At 37.2% G+C, this 23,054-nt stretch overlaps 1 protein-coding gene across 7 annotated transcripts in view; it reads right to left on the bottom strand.

The window, feature by feature from the left end:
* myo1cb (myosin Ic, paralog b) overlaps nucleotides 1-22,621 on the bottom strand; it is a 41,917-nt gene extending 19,296 nt beyond the window's left edge. Inside the window, exons 1-2 of one of the 7 annotated variants that reach the window (XM_083548309.1) lie at nucleotides 22,511-22,621; nucleotides 22,233-22,389 (exon numbers count right to left, since the gene is read on the bottom strand). In XM_083548309.1, the coding sequence (XP_083404435.1) occupies nucleotides 22,233-22,325 (93 nt within the window). In that variant the 5' untranslated portion in view covers nucleotides 22,326-22,389; nucleotides 22,511-22,621. Of the gene's footprint in view, nucleotides 1-5,008; nucleotides 8,789-9,338; nucleotides 9,525-9,836; nucleotides 9,864-18,040; nucleotides 19,491-22,232 lie in introns of those variants that run through there. The other 6 variants (XM_083548308.1, XM_083548312.1, XM_083548314.1 and 3 more) reach the window with 6 other exon arrangements.
* Between the last annotated feature and the right edge of the window lie 433 nt (nucleotides 22,622-23,054).

Genomic DNA, 23,054 nt, shown 5'->3' with positions numbered 1-23,054 from the left:
CCTCTGTCTCTGTCTGTCTTTCACAAGCTTTGTCAGGCATTCTGTCCTAGAGTTGATTTGCCTTCATTCCCAAGCATTGTAAAGGATGACAATGTCCGCATGTCTATATCAATGAGATATGAGATCATTCTCTAAACATAGCCCTATCGAGTGATTTGCTCATATCCATACCACAGTTAAATCATCTGGGTGTGTCCCACAGTGGCACCTGGCCCTGTTGTACCAGGGTAAAAACTTTCTGCACGCACTTTAAAGACCAGCGCTGTGGCAGAAGTGAAATGGGCCCAGGGGATTTACTAAGCAACAGGTATGTTGCTCTGCTCCAGAGCCTCCTTGGTTACATGTGTGCTCCGGCTCACATCCGGCAGCTGTCTAATGCTCCCAAGCCTGGACTTTTCAAACCTATTAGATGCCTTACAATCAGTTGGACTACTGTTTATACATTAGGGCTGGTTATTTTAATTACTTTTGTAATGTCCTTCATAATTACTTGCAGCCTTAATGAAAATAAGCAAATATTTATAATAATAGAAAGGGTTTCTTTACATTTCTAATAGAAAATGTTTTCTATACAGCTTTTACGGAGATTTTGCTGAACAGTCCATATTCAAGCTTGAAATCCACAACAATCTAATTTTGGTACAATTCTACAACTATAACTTTGGTACGATTGTACATCTTTGAACTTGTTTCCTCCATCACAATCCTCCTCACTATGTGGTGAGACAGTGTACAGTCCAATTTCTCTAAAAGTTTGAACTGATTCAGATAATTGAAAGGTTTTGTTTTAGCCACAATTCTATTTAAAGACGTATTTTTCAATCATGTTTTAAAAATGTTAACCTATTATATTTTTTTATATATTATATTCTTTTGGAAAATACGTGAACTGTAATTATAATGGGGACAGTTATATGGTATACTTTTTTAACACTGGAACAAGACCTTGGCTGACAAAAAAAGTTTCCTATGATCTAATATCTGAAAAATTCTATAGCAGTATATCATTTTATATATAAATTATATAGTTACTCTAAAACTGCTTTTCATTCTTTTCTTCTTTTTTTTTAAACAAGAATCTAAAAGATGCATGAAGGAGTGCCCTTATGACCATGCAAACTTGTTTTGCATTGGTTTTTAAATGCAAATTTGAACCACAGCTGCTGGTGACCGGAAAGCTTGAGCCAACAAAAGAATCAAAATCAGTTCAAGGGCATGAAAAGCATCAGAGGGTTTAATTTTAGGATTAATTAAAGATTATTAGAGTCTTCCCTGTTATTCTGTTGGTTTGTCCTTCCACATCCTTGCAGTTGCTCACTGGGGTAGAGGAGGGTAGAATTTCACACAGCACTCCAGAGAGTCTTGTGCATTTGGGGCCTGGCAGGGAGTGTGTTTAAGCATGTATATGTGCTTGAGGAACCAGAGACCTAGGGTCCTTAAGGAGCTGGTCATGGCTCAGAGAGCTTGTTAGAGCTTGTTATCATGCCATCTCTTTTGACAAATGTCTTCTGGAAGCTGTAAGGGTAAACACTTTGTTAAAGTATTAAAACCATGGAACTCAGCCAAAACATGATGGACAAATTCCCAACAAGAAAGAAATTCCTAGGTCTCAAGTCTACTTCTCTTTGGGTTCTTTAAGTAATTGCCCTGTCAATGTATTGTTCCTAGATAGGATAGAGTTTTGCTTTCCTGCTTCCACCCTATACCTCCTTCCCATTCTGTCTAAGCTGCTTTGCTAGTCTGTGCTTTTTTTTTTCTCCAAATCACAAGCACAAGGAAATAAAAGTGATGATAGGCTCAAAAAATAAATGATCCTCTACTTTTTCTCTCAAATCTCTCTTTCTTTGCTCAATTCTCTCTATGTTGCAATCATGCAAAGCCTAACCCTGAAGGGATTTAAAGGAACAAGAGTGCAGTACTTCCTAAACAATGATTGCCCTTTATATGACCTTCCTGGAGTTTTATCTCTGCAAGTGGAAAAAACAACTGGCGCTTGCTATACAGAGTGATGATGTGAAATCTGCAATGTCATTAATCTTTCCAGTTCTTCTCACATTACAAAGACATCAATAACCTTGGAGGAGAAAACAAGGAATGAATTCAAGGAAGAAATCAATGGAAATGAATTACTACTCATAGGCATTTTAGTCAGAATAGTATCAGAAAATTTGCCAGCCGTTAGCCATCTTCAAACTGTACTATTGAAAAGAACAATTAAATACAATCATGATCTGAATATTTTAGTTAATTCCTGTAGAACAGGACGCACATTACTCTGGAACAGTACTGTTTTAAAAGTATGCATTTCTCCATAGTCAGAAAAAAGGCTATAAGTAAAAGGGTATGAAGAGGTCACATTCTTGGCAGGCTTTTAGAGATCTGCAGCACATCAGTAAATCAGCGCTTTCTGATATATTTTCCTAAGCATGGTCAATCTCTTCACTTAGAACGAACCTTAGAAAGGCAGCGCATTTTTGTACACTGGATCTGGATTACTCGTCATTCCACTGTGACCTTCTCTACTTAAAAAGAATGTGCACATTGCTGAAATGCAGCTAATCACAAAAAGTGAAGCAAGTTAAAAGACGTTCTGATAAGTTGGTGATACCCTTCAGCTATTCACATTCTACAGATGATTTCATCATGTTTCATGGGAAACGTCAGGAAGCTTGCTTTTCAGGTTACAGCAGATTTGCTGTAGAAAAGAAGGCTTTGGCTTGCAAACATGCCTGGAGCTAAATTTCCACAGTGGCTCATTAGCATCACAGTGTTACACTACTGAGAATTTGTTCTTAGCTGCGTGATGAAAACGAGAGTGCATGTGATAGTCCTGCACTGCACACTCAGCTGTGACTCTCAGACTAACGGGAAAAGTTGACAGACAGGTGTGATGCACTGCTCCTCAGCAAGTGAAAGAAAGTACTTACAACAATAGACCCCTCACCACACCCCTGAACACTCACACTCACACATACATATAATATATGGATTAATAAACAGTATAAACAATTTTTTTAAACTTATGCTAGATTGAAATATTAAAAATAATACACTGGAAAGTTCAACATAAAACTCAAGGAATAACATAAACTTTATTTTATGTTATTAAAGTTATAAACAATCATTTCCTAACCTTTTTTTCTTCTCTTAAAAACTATGTTATACAGAACTAGAAAAAAAACCCCAAAGCTTTCTTCTGGAAGAAAGTCCTCTCCAAACCACTGCCAAAAACTGCTGGGGTTGGAGACTTCTTCCAACTATCTTTTGACAGAAACTTTACTATTCTCAAATCTGTTTTAAGTGTCCACAATTTAAAATCTTGTCTAAGCTACAGAAACAATGATTGATATACAGCTGCACTTTAAACTAATGTCACGATAGGAAATAAGAACGATCTGAAAGAACAGTTATATGAGTGAAGGATGAACTCGTACACAAAAACAAAGGGAATCTAAAATAAAAACAGCTCTTGGCAGTGAACTCATCCTGGTGAATGAGCAGATGCATTTTAGGCCAACCTCCTAGACAATGCTTAGTATTCACGGCGAGTTTCAGCTCCACTGATCCTGTCCAAAATCAGATGAAGAATCACTGCTAATGTGATGCAGAATGTGTTTCTGTTTGTTTTTAAATGAAATGCAACAGTTTTTTTTTTTTTTTTTTAAAAGATGCAACACTTCGGGAAAGTGTTCAGCATGCCTTGGTCATGAGCTGTACAGCTGAGATAAGAATCAATCCGAGAGGTGTGTGATGATTTCAGTCAAAACTGCACACAGAGGCATGTCGCTCTGTCTTTAATTCAGATAGAACTGAAAGATGAGTGTCATCCACCTCATACAGCAATACACACTTAATTTAAAAACAGATGTAAAACACAAATGCTCAGGAAATATTCTTATTTTAAACAATCAATTATTAATTACATCACAAAACATAAGCAGTAGAATTATTGTTATGCTGTAATAGTATCTTTCAATTACAACCTTTATATTTTAGAAATAAATTTATACAGGTATACTCTGATCTATAAAAAAAAAAGCATTAATATTGAGCAAAATGGTTTTGCTTAGCATATCAGCCAGCCCTATTTTAACAGCTTTTTGCTTCTTGTTGTACATTAAGCGATGTTGTAGCACTGTGATTCGGTGATTGCTGCCTAATTAAAGTATGATATTTGCAAACTAAATCTGAAACTCTTGATGAATGCCGGAAAAGAAGAGTCACCATCTTGTTGAAACTGTGTATGCTGTGTATGTTTCAGTGTATGGTATGGGACACACCTAGCCACACAGCCAATCAGTGTTTTCTAAAGACCCATCTAAACCAACTTTCATGGATGAGCAGATGAGGTTTTTAGGAAAGGAATTCAAGTTTAAAATTCAAATCCACTGAGCCGTATGCTTGTATTTGATTGCGTGTCGTTTGAAAGTTGTTTTGGGTAAAACTGTCTATGTAAGATGTAAATGTCCGCAGGACCTGCTATGCTATAAAACAGCAGGTGAGAACACAGAAAAAAAAAAAAAAAAACACAGGGTGGAAACGATCTACTGGCAGACAGGAGATTCAGTTGTCAATTTTTTCCACTTCTTTACTCTCTCCATTCAGCTCTCTCAGATAATTCTCCAGAGAGATATTGCTTTGTGGTGGTAAATACACAAAAACACACAGGTATTTGGGTGATAAACCAAACAGGTTGAAAAGATGACAGCTTTTAGGCTAGAGATTATTTACTTCTAATTATACAATGTCAGTGGAACAAATCAGTGTGTTGTGTTACAATGTGGTACAAAGAAAAGTCTTCTGCAATACAGCAAAACAAAAATCATCATTCACAAGGCACATTATGAGAGAACATTATGCTAAACCTACTACGCTATGTACGCGTCCAGAACAATTTGAATAACATGGCTCAGTAAAGTTCACGTCAACGCTGGAATGTCACTTCAATGTTGTTTTCCACAGCTCACACACATACAAAGTTTTTCACTGCACACAGTTTAGTTCTTACCATAGATTGATACTTCATCTTTTCCTTCTTTTCCAATGTATTAATGCTTCTTTTCTTCACAACAAATCTCCACGTCAGAGATATCACACAAAACCTTATAACAGCAACTCTTCCTGGTGTTCATTTTCTCCTTTTTTCACCTCTTTACTCTGATCCCTCTCCTTCTCTTTTTCTCTCCAACCACATAGGTGCAAGTCCCTATGAAAAGTGACACACTCCCCCTTCTTCCCTCCTTCTTACCCTCCCATACCTTGCCCATTCACACACACTCATTGCACTCGAAGCCAGGTCAAAGCTTCAGAACAGCATTTTAACACACCAAGGCAGAGGGATCAAATTCGGCCTGGACTGCCTACAGTGAATGGGAATAAGAGTGGGAATGTTAAAAAAAAGGAATACATTTGTGATTAGAGCTTCTATTAAAAAACGGTATTCCACATTATGTGCATTAAATGGATTAAATATATTCAGAGAGGATGTTAAGTATTCCCCCTCCTTCCTTAGTTTCTATATCCCTGTGCTTCTGTCAGCACAAGTTTTCTAGATTGAAGGCAGGCTTATCAAAGATTTAGAGCTGATTAAAGCATCGTTCGGAGATAATACCAAACACACATTTTGCCACAATTATCTCATTCATCTTTCAACAAAGGTTTTATTTTATCATCCATTGTCAACATATCTGTAAAAAGAAATCAAAAAATATAAAGCATGAACCATCTAAATGTTTCCTAAGGAATGGAAGGAGTAAATCTCCAATGCTTGTGAAATAATTTCTGTGTGTCTAAAATATTGCATATATACTCGGTTGCAAAAATAGGGTGTGTGTCACCTAACAAGACTCTTGGAATCCATGTGGAATGTGCTGCATTAATCTACAATCTGGGCTGCAAAGAAATCAGCCTCAGCTTTTGCGTCTTTGTAGTACAAGACCATTGAAGTTGATTGTTTCACAAAATAATTTTAAAGGTGTTTTCCATCTGCTGGAATGTGATCAATAAAGCCTTATTTTTTTAAATCTTTGAAAGGTAGCTGGCTTTGACTCATTTATTTAAACTAGATATCCCTGATTATAAAGTACTGTAGGTTGTAATCAGTTATTTTGATGGAACTTTGCTCTGCAATATACATATTATCTAGGATCTGATCTAGATCTATTTTATGGTACAGTTCAATAAAGCGAAGCCTGATTAATTTGATGCTTTAGCCATAAAACACACAACCTGATTTGACGTACTCTGATAGATGTAGACTGAGAATATGTGAATAAAGAAAAATATCTCCTGCACAGTGCAAATCATTGACAAAGCTTAACAATGGTAAATCAGTGAGCACAGAAAGAGAGAGGGAGAGAGAATGAATAAATGGAGAAATGCCAGCAGAACTGATCATAAATCATTCATTATCAAATTATGCATCAGTCTAATCCTACCTTGTGGAGACTTCAATTAAAGCATGGTTTTGGAAAAACAAAAACAAAACAACATCCTTCACCTTTACTAAACACACTATAATCCTCCTGTTAATTATAAACACAGTTTGGATTTGCTATGTTTACAAGTAAGTCCTTCTGATGTGTGTATTACATTGCCTTAATCATTTTCTCTAAACACCTACACCGTACCTTAACGTTAGTAACCAAAATGAATGCTGACTCACACACAGGTTTTTATTATTTTTATGAGGTGCTTATTTCTTCTAAATAGTATCCTTACTTTTACCCATACCCCTAAATCATTAACCATTTTGGCTACTATCGTTTTGCAAATAAAATGTGCACCTTTTAGTGTTAAAAACCCTTTCCACAACACACACAAGCCATAATCAAGGTCACATCAGTTGCCCTCTCAAGTAAAAGAATGCCATCTAGTGGACAAAAATATTCCAATAAAAAGAAATCAAACCAATTACACAACTGAACCTTTTCTTGTTCCTATCAATTTTATTCTGGTTAAGATGCAGAACAGCATTATCAGCAAATGTGTTTCTGAGCCTCAAATGTTTAATCTCTGTGTAATAAATCCCCTCTGCCTGCCTCTCTCTCTCTCTCTCTCTCTCTCTCTCTCTCTGTCTGTGTCCTGTGAGCAGAAGCAGAGGCCCGCCTGCAGGAATCTGTGTAATGTCTTCCAGACGGTGTGAGTTTCTGTTTCTTTCACTCGTAACACAAGCATCGGAGAAGGTGCAGGGAGGAGACTAAATCGGGGCTCACTGCAGCATGGAGACAATACTCAGCCACCTTCCTTAGTCTACTTATCTACACACACCAATGCAACACATGCTCAAGCATTACCCTGTGTACAGATTTATGATTTGCTTTATAGCTGTAATTTTTTCCCCCATTATGGCCATTGTCAATGATGCATCATAGGCAAACAGACATTATCTATGAGGCAGTCTCTTATTGGTGCACATGCCTTTCCATGCCCACTGACCATACCTCTTATAGTCAGAAGCCGCTTCTGCACTTTGATCACCTACCACAAAGCCACCTAACAGTACATGGTTACAGGCCAAAGCAATAACAAGCTTATTGTCAAGGTCTGTCTTAAGATAGGATAAGTAAACAGAAAAAAGGAGTGTCACATTAAACTCTGTTCTGTACCTCTGCTCCTCCTGCTCTTAAATATGGCTTGGTGCCAATCACCAGTGCTAGACTTTCTGGGCACTGAGAAGATCTTCAGCAGCGAGTCAAACCCGGTCCACATTTCCACAGGCAAAATGAACGCTCTTTGATGAACAGTCACATGGTGCTACATCTGTGGGAAATCACAAATTGAAACTCCCCCTACCCACTCGTCACCCTATTTAAACTCGCACATTCCTGCTCACAGCTCACTTCCTATCTCACTAGCTCATTCCCCCCAAAAGCATCTCACTGCCTCCTTCTCCTCTTCCTCTTCTCAAGCCCTTATGGCCTGCAGCCCAGATGATAAAGAGCCTATTTTTTTTACTCCACAAGAGGCACTAAACAATTTCAAGTCAGTGTTCCTGACAGCCACTTCCTCCTCTCCTACAAAAGCATCTATTTTATTGTCATTACATAAACTGCTTCATATAGTGTAGTTGTAGACTGTCCGGTTCCTTACATTAGCATTGATCTTAAACTAAACATTATAGTGATCCTAATTAAACTTTTATTAATTCATTCATCTTTTGTAAATGCTTTATCCCGATCAGAGTTACACCCCAAAAAAACAAGAACACACTGGCTGAGTGGCAGAGGTACCCCTAGACCAAATACCAGTATATCTCAGCTAGCTGCATTTTTTCTTAGATAATCCACATACCAACATTATTTTGGGAATATCGCACCAGATGTCTCACAAAATGATTTTCATGCTTAGTTTAAAGGATATTTTGCCTTACGAATTCCTTTGAAAAAAAAGAAATCATTGGCTGTTTGGGAAGCTTCAACAATGTCATGAAGAAAACTTGCCAAGCATGTCACACAGCACTGGAAGTAAACAAGAAATGGCTGACGATGGCACAACCGATGTAGTGCTGGCACACATAATGTGCTATGTTTGGAGACTTTCAGTATACCCCATATAATCAAAATCTGAAGTAAAATCAAAATGGACTTTTTCTAAAGTTACTCAGCCCTTGAAACAGGCCATAATTTCTCCACATTTTAATATTATTAACCAAACAAAATAAAATAGGGAAGTAAAAAAAAATTTTTATGTGTAGTGCAAAAAATTAAGTTCAGAGACAGACATGCAAGTCTCTTACCATCTGCAACCAAACTGCATTTAAAAAATTTTTTCAGTGCCACATTAAAAAAAAAAATAATAATACATTTGCCCTGGCCTCCTGTGTTAAAAATTCATTTCCGTATGCCACAATAAAACTGAGAGTCTTAAATCATATGGTTCATTGCCGAAGTTCACAGTTTAATCTTTAGTGTGGAATTAACACTTACGCTGTACATTTGTGTCTAGCTATTAATGCTCCATTGGGGATTTTGCTGTGTAGGGTGCAAATATTTGCTCTCTTTAGATTACACATCTTCTTTCCTCTCACTCTTTGTCTCCGCCTCTTTCTCTTCTCCCTACCGCCTCTTCTCTTGGAGCTATTTATACTGCAGCACCAAGACAAATCTATTTGTAGAAACTGTTGCACAGATGACTGCACCAGAGTCGGAGCCAGAAAAAAAAAAAAAAAAAAAAAAAAAAAAAAAAAAAAAAAAAAAAAAAAAATCTAAACTGCCTACATTTGCATTTTTCTTTCAAACTCAGCAAGATTTACAGGAAGATGCGAAGCAATATGCATTCAATCCTGATGTTGGTACAGCGATGGGGTGACTGGCTGTAATTTGAAGCATGTGGCTCACCTCCGCTTTGTCCTGCTCCACTGTAAATACAAAAGCCCCACGACAGACAGCAGAACAATAATAATCTTCGACTTCTCCCTCCTGGTGACACACAGCTGACTGTCCTGTTGCTATCACAGTTCAAGCTGTTCTTTTTTCTCTGTAACAATCTCTGAGAATTTGGCGTCAGGGCAAACTCCAGCTGAAAGAGTCTCTCTTTGTTTATTGATGTGTCACGGCCCTGGGCGATGGCGGTGGAAGCTCAGGGAAAAAGTGTGAGAAAGCCACAGAGATCATGGACCAAAAAGGGCTGGGAAATAGAACGAAAGGGAGGAGGAGGAGGAGGCGGCGAAATGGAAAGAGAAGAAACCAAAAACCAAACCAAAACGAGATAAATTTTATAGCAGAGTAGATCTGAAGCTGAGGTAGTAGTGCTGTCAGAAATCTTGTCACCAATCAGAACCCACCCGTCAATCATGCTGCCTTATCATATAACTCTTAGCATTTAGCCATTCTTACCTGAGAATGCATCATAGAGGAAACAATGAAGAGAGTTTTAAAACAATGAAGAGCACTTCAGACCAAAAATCACCAACTATACCTTTAAATACAGGCCTACTTATTTATACAATTGCGAAAATAAAGGTTGTAAAGATAAAATCAAAAGTCATAAATTCAACAGAAGTATAGGCAATCTGCTATCTGGTATATCAGAATGAAAGAACAAAAGCCAAATGGATAGAAAACTAACAGCTGAGAAAGAGAGGTAAAGAGATGAGAACTGTAAGTTAAAAGTGATAAGAGGAACCGACAATTGCTCCACCCGGTGTTTTCACACTATTTAGTCTTTAAAAGAATGTATTATACACTTTTGTGGTTTACACTATGGGCTGTCAGATGGAAGTTGTCACTAAGCAGATAGAGCTTAAGTCATCATTTCTCAACATATCTGCCATTTCATGGTTTCGTAAGGCTTATATCTCATTACAATCTAATGTAAGCATGTAGGTGAGGTGGTACATTACCCCTTTGCATAAATTGCACCATGTGCACTGCTATACAATTTAAACAAACTGGACGACTGACCATAAGATTAGTATGTGCTTTTTGAGCATCTCATTCCACATTTAGTCTCAATTTGCTGTTATAATAACCTCTACTCTTCTACTAGATTCTGCTTATTCAGCCACAGGCCTGGGCTGCAGTCAGCTTTCCAATTCATGCTAAGGGTATTAAATAGGGTTGAGGTCAGTACTCTACAGACCACTCAATACCTTCCACTCCAATGCATGTAAACCATATATACAGTCATGTGCTTCCAACCCCATTCAAAGTTTTTTTGGGAAAAAAAAACAACAACAACAAAAAAAACATCTGGCTGGAAAAGACAGGTGTTGTAATGCTTTCGGTTATATAGTGTATGATGAATAAAGGAGGAATAGATCTCTTCAAAGTTGTCCAGTTGTCAAAGTTGTCCAAATCTGGGCTTAGCTTACAACTACATGAACTAGTTCCTGTGCTTGAAAAGCCTTAATACAAGTTGCTCCCTACCAGCACACATACAGAATCTCCAACCGTAATAGTTTTTTCACTTATCTAGTACTTTGGCTTAGAATGCACTTTTTTTAAGTGTTCCATAAAAATATGCAGCGTTGCTCATCATCAACAGAACTGAAATCTAGTGGGAGGAGGCACACTAGTCTGCAGACATAAACACACCTCTCAGCTGTCACTTTAGAGGAGGAGTGGACTGTGGACAGAAGCAGGAAATTGGTAGGCTTAAGGTCAATCAGTCAAACTACAGTCAAGGAGTGACAGTTAAACAAGGTTCAAATAGTGTAAGGATAAGATTAAGTGCGAGTACATCTACATCATCATATTAGGAATGGTGCAACCATTTTAATGAATTCTTCTTTTAAAGCACATTATCCAGTAATTACTGCATCCAGATCAGAGCAAATTTTTCTGGTTGCTATTTGGTTTCACAATACACAAAAGAGTAACTGGCATTCTTGAGGGGTGTGTAAAAAGGATTGAAAGGCTGAAAAAAATGCACCTGTTAAACATACTTGTAAGTGAGAAATATATTAATAGGAAAACAGCCACCTTTGGCAAGGGCAGACTAAAATCTAGAAAATCACCCAAGCACAGAATAACACAAAGAACGCAGAGACAGTGCTTTAATTGTTTTTTAGTAGTTGTAGGTTCATTCTTGGTCACTGGAGCTGCACTTGCTTGCACTGTTTAGTGATTGCTTTATTAAGAATGCAAATGTATCCCTCAAGTAACCGAGATATAATCTGTAATTTAGCAAAAAATAGCCAGTTACTGTTACTACTGACTCAACTACACAAACTGCAAAAGGTAATGCTGCTACATATTCTCCAAAATATAATAAAAAACAGTTTTTGGCAATACTATTCCGTTTTCCAGTAATATGATACCATATGCCTCATCCTAAATGAATGCAAGAAACTTGACGGTTAACTTGGACGAGATGGGACTAGTAAAGAAACGCTAAACATTCCACTCATCCCAAGGGCCCTGTGCCCCACAGCCACTCCCTTCAGGCCATGCTTGTCTCTGTGGGCATGGCATAGCCTGGCTATATCAGTCACATGCCAGCTAGAAATCCCAACTCAGGAAGTTAGAGGACCGCTTAGTTGGAATTTCTGCGGCCTCACTCTCCTCCTCCCAGTGCTTAGAATACTCACAGAGCCTTATAAGGGCAGGTCATGCTGTTCGGCACAGGGCAGGGGGTTCCCACAAGAGTTATCCATTGCTGAGTGCATAAAGTAGCTACCTTCAGCTAAATAATTTACAATTTACATCCAAGTACACAGCAATTTCACCAAGAACAATATTTTCTGTGTGCTTTAACGATAATAAACTATATTGGTGGATAGATGTTACTTAATTGGCTAGAAATCTTTAGTCTTTACAGATCTGTAACAACTAGGCTGCTTTTTTTAAGTCAGGCCTTCACATTGGTTTAAACACTAAAATCTATTTCTTTATTAGTTCTCTTATATTTAAGTAGTCTGTAGATTATCAGTATTCTTTTACCTACAGTGACCGATTAATCCTGGTTATACACATGGTGGATCCAGAGCTAATACCAGGAACACTTTGCCACAAAGAAACACACACTGGATGAATTGCCAGTCCATCCCCACACATACTAATTCATTCACACCTTGCGGCAATTTAGACACCAATCCTCTTAGTGCCATGTGTTTGGGAAGTAAGGGAAACCCCAGCAAAAACACACAGACACTGGAATATGATGACAAACCAGACAGATGGTAAACTGAGGTTACAATCAAATAGGGGACCTTAGAGCTATGATCTGGAAATCAAAAAGTGTCACAAACTATGTAACTACATTTTCTATGCCAAAGGTTAATTTTGTAGTCAGGCACCCTCTCCAATGTGCACTGTATACCTTTATTATGTGAGCCTGATTATGTTAAGTCTTTGTAATTGGACTAAATATTTATACTGTTTGCATCTGTGCCACTGACAAACAGGTTAAGTGAGTCCTATTGCAAAGCATGAGAACATTTTATTCCAAGCAGTGCAAATGGAAAAAAACAGGAATTATCATGGACAATGGAATATATTGAAGGTCTTGCACACTGGTCATATTACAACAATTGCACATGAGCATTACAGCATTTCCTTAGCCAAATCAGCTAAACCATAGTCAAGGAAAGCTGTAACACAGAGGACTCTGTCAAAAGCTATTATTATTCCACACAGTTGCATGTCAGTGATGGGTCATTTTGGAATTACTCCCAGTTTGTTAGCAGACAGATAGAGCTTATGGAATCATGCCAATGATCATGCCCTACCATTCCACACATTGTACCTATAATTACAAGATAGCAGCATTCTCATAGGAGGAAATATTTTGGGAGTCATGATGGGTATCTTTTCCTTTTTGTAAGCTTCACAAGTATTTCATACCATCATGAATGTTAAAATGATAATCTTGTATGACATGACCACAAACTAGGATGCCAGGCTGAAAGATGCAGGACACAAGAGCAGTGCAACGAGGTCCTATAGACATATTTACAAGAACATACAAAGCTAAACATGCCAGAACTCAGTGCACATACCACCATTATCTGGGTACTGATATCATTTCCATCAGCTTGTATGCAACCACATTCCTGAACTCACCTTCCCCCTTTATTTTTATCAGACATTTTACCCAATGTTTTTCGTAAAACCAAAATCTACCACTAAACGTTTTTTTAATTATGCAATCATATTATTCATCATCAGTATGGCTCATAGGTAATTTCAGAAAAAAGCCACATATTCTGTAGGAATACATCACAACAGGGTAAAACAAGTAATCATTAATAGCTTTTCTGGGAAAAGCGAACATTGTTTTCTTTCTGAGAAAGAACATAAGTATGAGGTAATGACACCTTATAAACTCTGAACAAAATAATCACCCAGTATGTGCTATTTCCCCAATGTATTATCCCAATGAAAAAAATGCTAGTAGCTAGCAGTTACCCAATTTAACAAAAGATTCACTGAGTGAATTATTGTTTGTGCTTGCAGACTGAAAATCAGTTAATTTCAATACATAGCATTCCAGCCAGCAGCTGCCTAAACACACACTGAGCTAGTGAAGTTGCTACCCTCTTCATCAACTAGTTTAACTTGGCAACTTGTAGAAAGGAATACAGTTTTAAATAACTGTGAAGTTGTGAAAAGAATGACACAAAAACAAGTAGTTTAAAAATATATGACAAATAATAATGAAAAGTAATATTGAAACCAGACACATAGTTTACCAGTTAGATCAGTTTTTTGGAAAATTTCTCAGCCTGGTGAGCTTTCACCTGCTTCCCAGACAGGATTTCAAAAGGGCTTTTTTGTGTATAAAATGGGTAGACATTTAAATTGAATACAGTAAAATAAAATAAAGATATTCAGTGAATAAATCAAATCCTGCAGGCCTCTACAAGGTTATGGTCAGTGGTTAACCAGTGGCTAATTAGGTTAAGTTCATTCCTTAGTTTCATATCGCCTATTTGGATAAAATGTTATGGACACCTGACCATTTCACATTTAGTCCCCATATAATGCTAACTCCAAAATCTGAAAAGATGTTCCACTAGCTTCTGGAGATTTGTGCTCATTAAACCACAAGAGCATAAGTCAGATACTATAGGGTGATGAGGCCTGAGGTGCAGTCCGTGTTCCAGTTCATCCCAAAGGTGTTCAGTAGGATTCAAGTCACTACTCCAAAGCAGTCCATTTAAGATCTTCTATTACACACTATGTAAACCATATCTTCATAAAAGATGGATGAAGAAGCTTTTTTGCACAGAAACACAGAAACTGTCTTCACCTGTGTTATAACAGTTTAGGAAAACAAAAGTAAAAAAAGTTAGATTTGTGTGTACACATACAAATCTCTCCCAGTTAAGAGCTCTACTACAGCAGTAAAAGTAACCAAACAGTGCAAAAACTGGAGTCCATACACAATAGCTTATCTATCACACTTACCACATCTGGTTGCAAAGCTTATCGCAGTGGTAAAATAAACCAGGTTAATTTTTAACGCCGCTCTGGAATGTATTCAAGTATGTGAAACTGAGCATGTGTACAAGAGATAGCGTTTCACCATACAATCACGTTTTTTTGCAAATCAGCTTCAGTACCATTACTTTTAAATTGGATGCATATAAATACTATATTTATATACTAGAGGTGTTACACTACAAGTATTCGTGCAGAATTTCTGCGGTACAGGGCTTTCAGTTCGGTGCAGTTTTGTACCGAATGCAATCCTTTTTACGTGCGGAACAGCAGAGTTAAAATCCCTCAGGTACGTATTAAATTAAACATTAAAAGTTTGTTTAGTCTCCGCCTCACACTTTAAGTGCATTTCTTTTTTTTACTGTTAACATTTTATTAACAACACAAAAGAATATATATTATATTCTGAATATATATATTTAAAAAATAGGTAAATAAAAATTTAAATAAAATAAAAAAACAAGACACTACTATTAGTGCAGTGTCACTGTGGCTACTCCGTACCGGATTTGTTTGCCGCATGCATAAAAAATGCTAAAGAATATTAGAATCTTTAGCTTTTTATATCCTTCAAGAATTTCTCTAAAAAGAAGAAAATCCTGACAATTCCACATATCACAGGAGTGAATGAATGAAGAATTGAAGACATTTGTTAAAGTATGCTAAAAACAATTAAATAGAACATATCTTTAGAAAATTAAATATTACATGTAACACACACACACACAAATCCACATCTGTATTACCCAAGAGGTCTAACAATTGTAAATATTTAATTAAATTTTTCCATCTATTTCATTTTGTTCAATTAATTTAATTTGTTCCAATTGAATCAATATAATATAAAGTGTATTGCATTAATTTGATTTATTATTTTATTTGTATATTATTATTTTACATAATTTAACCAAGCAGGCATTTTCTTTTTATTGTTTAAAAAATGTAAACTGTTCAAATGTTGAAATGATCACAAATATTAATAATAATATACTGCATTAATAACAAATTAAACCATACCGAAATTGAACCAAACCGTAACTGAAAAACAAAAGGTACGTACTAAAAGGGGAATTTTTTGTACTGTTACAACCCCTACATACAATAGATCCGTTTACAATTAGGAAAATCAATGTGCGTAAAGCTTTTAATAATACTTGTTAGACATCATGATATTCAGTTTTGCTCATCTCAATCAATCAGCTGCTTGTTTGAATGTGCAGTTCATTGTAGCCTCCAGCACACACACACTCCTTGTACTTCATCTGCCTCCAATGCTCTGTCTGTTCTTGTCCATCATCATTACATGTAATGTGTTAGAGGATTAAAGAACAGAGTTAATCAGCACAGCTTGTGTGTGTGTGTGTGTGCGCGCGTGTGTGTGTGCACGCGTGTGTGTGTGTGTGTGTGTGTGTGTGTGTGTGTGTGTGTGTGTGTGTGTGTGTGTGAGTGTGAGTTTAAGTAGTCTGTATCAGGGCCATAAGCCCCTGAGAACTGCAAGGTCAGCACATTTGACTTACAGGATCAGGTAAATTTGAATATTTGTATTCACAATGAAGTCTTTGCTTAAAAGAAGCAAATGAGGCACAACTAAACGACACAATGCTGAACAATTCAATAAGAACCAGGGTAACGGATCCAAGAGCTGTGAAGTGAAAATAAAAGCTGTAGTGCCTATACATTTCTTTCTTGATATGGAACTAAATTAAATCCAAGGGCGGTGCCCTTAAGCACTGGGAGACTTTGAGTGGAAAAGCAGCAGCTAAATCGAGAGAAGTTACAGACCCAACAATGACCTAATAACGTGCCAAGGCATTTAGTCATTCTCCTTTCAACCAAATCCACATACTGAGGGTTTTTCTTACTAAGCTTTACTCAGTCTGCATGTTTCACTCCCTCACACACTCTTTCAGTGAAGACCACAGATTTCAAATTGTGTGCATGTACCCAGGAAAAGTCTACAGTCCAATGCCCTTTCTGTTCTTAAAGAAAATTAAGAATTCAACCCTTCAAGTCACAAGAGCCAAAAATACCTACTACAGTATTAGAAAAAGACTACAACCCCTGTTAGTGTTCAATTACTGATCCTTCAGCGATTACAAATGAATAATCTTCCGAAAAGTGTTGATGGAGCTGAACTGAAAGTATGATGGGTGAAAACCCTTCCTTGGCAGGGCTTTGGGTCAGTCTTCCTGCTCTGTGGGTCTTTAAAGCAGGTGTATCCCTTCCTCTCAACAGGGTCAACAGCATGTTGACAGAGGACACCAGAGGACAAGATTTCCTCCATAGTCCATGACACTGGTCCTTCTCCTGAACAAGCTGTACCACTAGTTTCAGATAAGCTTGAAAATCATAATTATATTTTGTAAACATCCGACAAACACCAAGTAATTAGAAGATAACTGCAAAGACTAAACAAGCAGTTAGGCATTTGAGACACCATAAAATCTTTTTGTCTGGCCCTGAATGCAGGCTCCTGCTGCTAGAGAACACAGCATTTTGCTGACAGAGCTCCGACAAGCAAGGTTCCATAGACAGCTGGAAAAAGAACTTAGGCCCAAAGCAGCTCCGTTTTTAACCAAACCAGAATCCTGCTGCTCTCCAAAAAAAAATCTCTCATTCCATTGACTGATCCCAAAGAATGGAAAGCATGTTAAATAGTTATAGGTTACATGCAGCTTTGCTATGGAACATGTACTGACGTAAAATCAATATGTTAACCTGCAATGCAAATATTGAGTGAGTTGACCACTCTGAGGTGATATAAGATGGGAGGTTTTAAATTCCAATACCTATTAAGCACTTGGCAGTGAAACTATTAGGGCTGAACAGTGCATCATAGGTAATACAATGATGTAATACAAGTGAAATTTCAATACCAATAGTGTTAAACAGAAACAGTACAACTGTTTTAATCAAACTAACAAACTAAATACTTAGTTCTGTTAATTTGCATAAATTGTACTTTGTTTCAAAATTTCATCTGTCTTCTGTTTGTTTTTTGCTTCTCAGACACAAAGTAAATAATCCACCTCATTTGTGTCTGCGAAGCAAGTAGGCTGAAAAATTACAAAAAGGAAATATTGGTAGGTATTTTACTGACACGGCGTATAGCTTCCCTGGGTTAAAAAGAAATCCCCCCCAGCCTTTCTTCTTACCACCGTTATGCATGTTTTCTGCTTTGGGTTCCACAAAAGTCCAAAATGTTAACAATGAAGACCAAAAATAAAACCTCACTGGTCTCTTCTTGTTTTTGAACGGCGTTGAGGGTTTATCAAGAAAGCAACGAACCGACATGCCTGGTTTGTTCATGCAAAACTACATTTCCTATTGCTCAACACCTCTTTTCTTATTCTTTGGGAAATCTGGCTTTATTTTCCCTTCCCGGTTTTCCAAGAAGTGATGGTTATAGAAACCGGACAAGCAAAGTGGCAAGGTGAAAATGACAAGATCACACGGAGGAAGTGTGTGAGAGGACACTCAAGGACACGACCTAGTTCCAACCTTAGCAGCACTCTCAGTATTCTCACGTATGATAATGACGAGCCACATCCTATTTCTTGAGTGGAGAGAACAATAAGTTAGAACATTACACCTCTGATATTCTCTGTAATGGAAGCCTGAACGTTGCAGAAGATCTTTACAAGATCATTTCTGGGGCTGAGGGAATAGTTTTGGTACCAGCTGCTACCTACTCACTGGTGTGCATTTTTCCATAGCAGATGTACAGTAAGTGGAGGTCTGTTCTCACGCAACCTCTGACTATATACATGACCGAATGACACCACGTGCACGTCCCAAACGCGTGCTAGAAAAAAACTTGCAAAACTCAGTGAACCTTTTGTGTTGTAACTGTAACTGGCTGATTTATGCGCCTCAAATACGCTAAGAAACAAAGTACATGCCACGGGTCTTGCACAACCTAACGTGCATAGTGCAGACAATCCATGAAAACTAAAAACTAGGGTCCAAAGAAAGAAAGTAACAACTATCAATACAATGTTGCAAACTAAATGAACCTTCGTGGAACAGCATTGAGGAGGAAAAGCAGGTATTTAACGCTGCCGGTGTTTGTTTTTATTATCCAGTGTTATATATATTGATCCCTTACCTTAAACACAAAGCCGGAATGGATCCTCAAAGCGTTCTTCAAAGCTCAAAGTGTCACTATATATAGTATAACATCGCATTCATTCAAGTCAAACCCGGCAAGAAAAGTGACTTTAATCCCAACCGTCTTCTCCTTCTCCTTCTTCTCCTTCTTCTCCTTCTGTGCTACAAACGTTGTAAAGTCTAATCAGATTACTCTGAAAGCAGGCTGCGACACTCAGGAATACGTTCGCGGTTTTCTCTTTCAGCTGCAAAGGCACACCAGATGGGAAAGCCTGTGGTCTACAGCTCATTCAGAGGCAAGAAAATGAAATGAGAAACCTGCTCCTTATCCTGCAGTGGGCTGGTAGAGAATGAACTTAGTTCTGAATGGAGAAATGTTAGGAGATCGATAGACAGACAAGCCGCCCCACCCATTCATCCATACACCTACTGGCAGGAAGTTCATACAACCAAGCCCACGACCGTAGTGTGTGAGTGTGAGTGTGTGTATTCGTGGTTATGGGTGTGTATGTGTGTACAGTAACCATCTGACACATAATACTAAACCTAAAACCCTGTGACATTAAACTCCTAAACTTTTAGGTTACCTGATTATAAAGATACGTTTATTTTATATATATATATATATATATATATATATATATATATATATATATATATATATATATATATATATATATATATATATATATATTTAATAGTTTTCATTATGGTGTTCTACTTAGTCAAAGTAAGCAAAACTATGTCTTCAGTAGATGCTTTTATCAAATGTCATTGAACTATTTGTTTAGTGTAAATATTATTATTTTACGCTATTAGAGTGGATATACAGCAGCTGAAAAGACCACCTATTCTAGGCGTTGCTTCTGCATTATATTGGATGTATCCTGCCATCTAGCGATGATCATTGGTATGGTCATACACCTTCAAGGCTTTATAAAAAGCAAGGCACACATAGGATAGTGTAGGTGTCAGGATGTCAGTTATGGGAGGAAGTGTTTCAGTTAATAATAAAAATGTGGACCTTTCCGAAAGAAACATGTATAGCACTAAAAAACAGACCACTCCCCCCCCCCACACACACACACAAGAAATTGTACACTTTACATTCTGTAAGTTTGTTTGTTTGTTCATTCATTCATTTTTTAATTTATTTATTTATTTATTTATTCATTCGTTCATTCATTCATTCATTCATTCATTCATTCATTCATTCATTCATTCATTTATTACTTAGAATCAGTATCTGCATAAACCTGTTCATGTTGGCTGTAGATCTGAAGCTTATCCAAAGGACACACGGTTACAACCTGGATGGAATGTACACTCACACATCCACACACAATTAGGAGTAATTAAGTGAAGTCAGTCCATGAACTAGCACATTTCTAGAGGCAGTGAAAACCCTTGAAAACACTGAAAAATCTCTAGAATCTTAAGAATGCATATTAAAACTCTATACAAGCTCAGGATCAGGGTGCCTAGAGGAACGAGGACGCACTGAGCATGAGTTATTTACTTCTTAGCTTATGATACCCAATCATTCATCATCAACAACTGCTTTATTCTGATAACTGTTGTGTCATTCTGGAACCTATCCAGGGACTCTGAGCATTGGTCAGAAATGGTTATTTTTACTTGCTGTCAGACTATGTAACTTAATCCTCCTCCTAACCAAATAATTAGAAAATTCAGACAAATTGCTGTTGCATTAGGGACTTCAGATGCACAGAAATCCATGCTGGGTGATTAAACCTGTGTGTAGGAGCCAAACTAATAGCCTTGCCCAGGCTCAAACTCAGCATGAGAGCAGCATTAATAGATTCTGGTAGGAGAGCCAGTACCAGGAGGAAAGGTTGTATCCTGTTGACAAGACAAAGTTGAACATACAGACCGTACTTCAGGGTGTGTACCTGTCTCCTGTCACCAGTTAAAGTGGAAATGGACATTGCAACAATTGTTTCTGCCCTGATAGCTGATTCAATAATAGCTCAAAAAGTAGATTATCTTCTTTCTTACACCTATGCCATGCATGTACATAGTAACACACACACACACACACACACACACACACACACACACACACACACACACACACACACACACACACACACACACACAGGGTTATGTGACCTTAGAGGAATGCCAGGAAAAGCATTCAGCTCCAGAATGTCTGTTTACACAAAATCTTATTGCTTTGCATTCCAGATATGACACTAAATAATAATCTCCCAACAAGCTCTAACTACTATATATAAAGTATACTTTTTATGTGCACATCCAAGATGACACATGACAGTGAATAGTAAATTCCTATATAGTAAATTATATTCCTAATAGTAAAGAACTTTGATGATACAGTAATACATTTGCTGACTGAAATAATATAATCAGTAAAATATGAAACTATATAAATATACACTATATAATAAATCAACTTTATGACACCTAGTGGATATAAAACTTTTTGTGTGATTTTTCTCTCCAATTTTGATAGTTTTAAAATAAGCAATGGGGTTTTTTTTTCTTACTAATCCTGCATGTAAACATTTTCATTACCAATGATCAATGAACCTGGTCATTTTAATGTATTTCTTCCATTTGAGACATGAATTAGAAAGCAGGACTGAGTGCTTATTTCTGCATTCAATATGTGGTTTGTTCAGAAAATATCATGCTGATAATAATAAAACGAAATTAAATAAAAACCAGATGAAAAAAAGAAGAAAAAACCCATCACAATTTTTTAGATATGAAAGTGAGAAGAAATTAAGATGGGAATTCAGCTTTAAGTAAGTTCATTATACCTAAACAAATTTATAAACTATGCTTTAGGTTTGCTTTACACAATATGATGTGCACATTTATTATTAAATGAAGTGGCAGATCTGTTTTTTTAGAAATCTTGCATTGTTGCTGAAAATTTCTAGTGATTTTGAGGTCAAAAGAAAACAAAAAAGACATATTTTCATAACAGCACACATACAAGTCTGTATAAAACTTGTCTCTTTACTGTATTGTTAATGTCTTGAAGATTCTGTACAGGGTGTTGGGTTACAGGTGATAGATTATAATTGATATCCCAGAAGTCAGAAGTAATTAACCTTTAGTCCCTGATGTGGAAAATTCTACTGTTGTTTATATCGCAGCAGAGCAAGCACATCAACTACAATATTTATCAGCTATTTTTAAAGTTCTTTATATAAGCCTTTAAAAGAAATAACATAATGCTTGTACCTTGGTGCAGCAGTTACAGTAGCTCTCTCCATTCTTCCCAGGAGACAAGATGATCTCTCCTGTTGGAACCAGCTGAATCTTCAGCTCCATCATGTTGTCTGTCTAACTCTGTACAACTCCGTCACAGACGTCTTACACACACAACACTAATGTTCCTCTGTGGATGAAGGGAATGGTGGAAAAAGAGTACAAAGCTATTTTCTAAAGCCAGCTTCATTAAATTGACACAGTGTAGAGGTGAACGCAAATGTAAGCGACAGGCAGTGTTGTAGGGTCACCTGGAGCAGTGAGAGAGCCACTGTGAATTTCCTTTATATATGGCGCGGCAAGAAAGATATGGTGGGATGTCCGGGACTCTTCCCAAAGCCTGCCCTGCTGTATAATTAATGTTCCTGCTGGCTGAGCTGCTTTGGACGCCTTAGGTTTGCCGCCAGAGCTTCCTCTAGGCTCCAGCATCCTGTCCTCAACATTCCCAGATTAACATGAGAGGAAGGTACTTTGTTTTTACCATACATATGCTGGGCAGCTTTTAAAATTTATATAGGTATTTTTTTGTAAAAAAAAAGTAGTCTGGGATGGAACCCATTAATTCAAAGATATTATTTGTTTTTTTTAGATTATTGAATTATTGGTATTAATCCTGCTCAATTCAGTCAAACAGCCTTATAAATATATTACCCAATACAAGTCCCCAAAAACAGTCTAAGAAAAAACTTTAAGGGAAGAATGAACAGTTGATAAGATATTGTACCCTTTTGTGACGGTGGGGTGTTAATGTTTTCAAATAAACATCCATGCTGACCTTCAACCTTACTCTGGCAT

Source organism: Silurus aristotelis (genome assembly GCF_946808225.1).
Source record: "Silurus aristotelis genome assembly, chromosome: 8".
Taxonomy (NCBI): domain Eukaryota; kingdom Metazoa; phylum Chordata; class Actinopteri; order Siluriformes; family Siluridae; genus Silurus; species Silurus aristotelis.
Note: the sequence above shows the minus strand (reverse complement) of the source record. Positions and strands in the feature narration are given on the sequence as shown.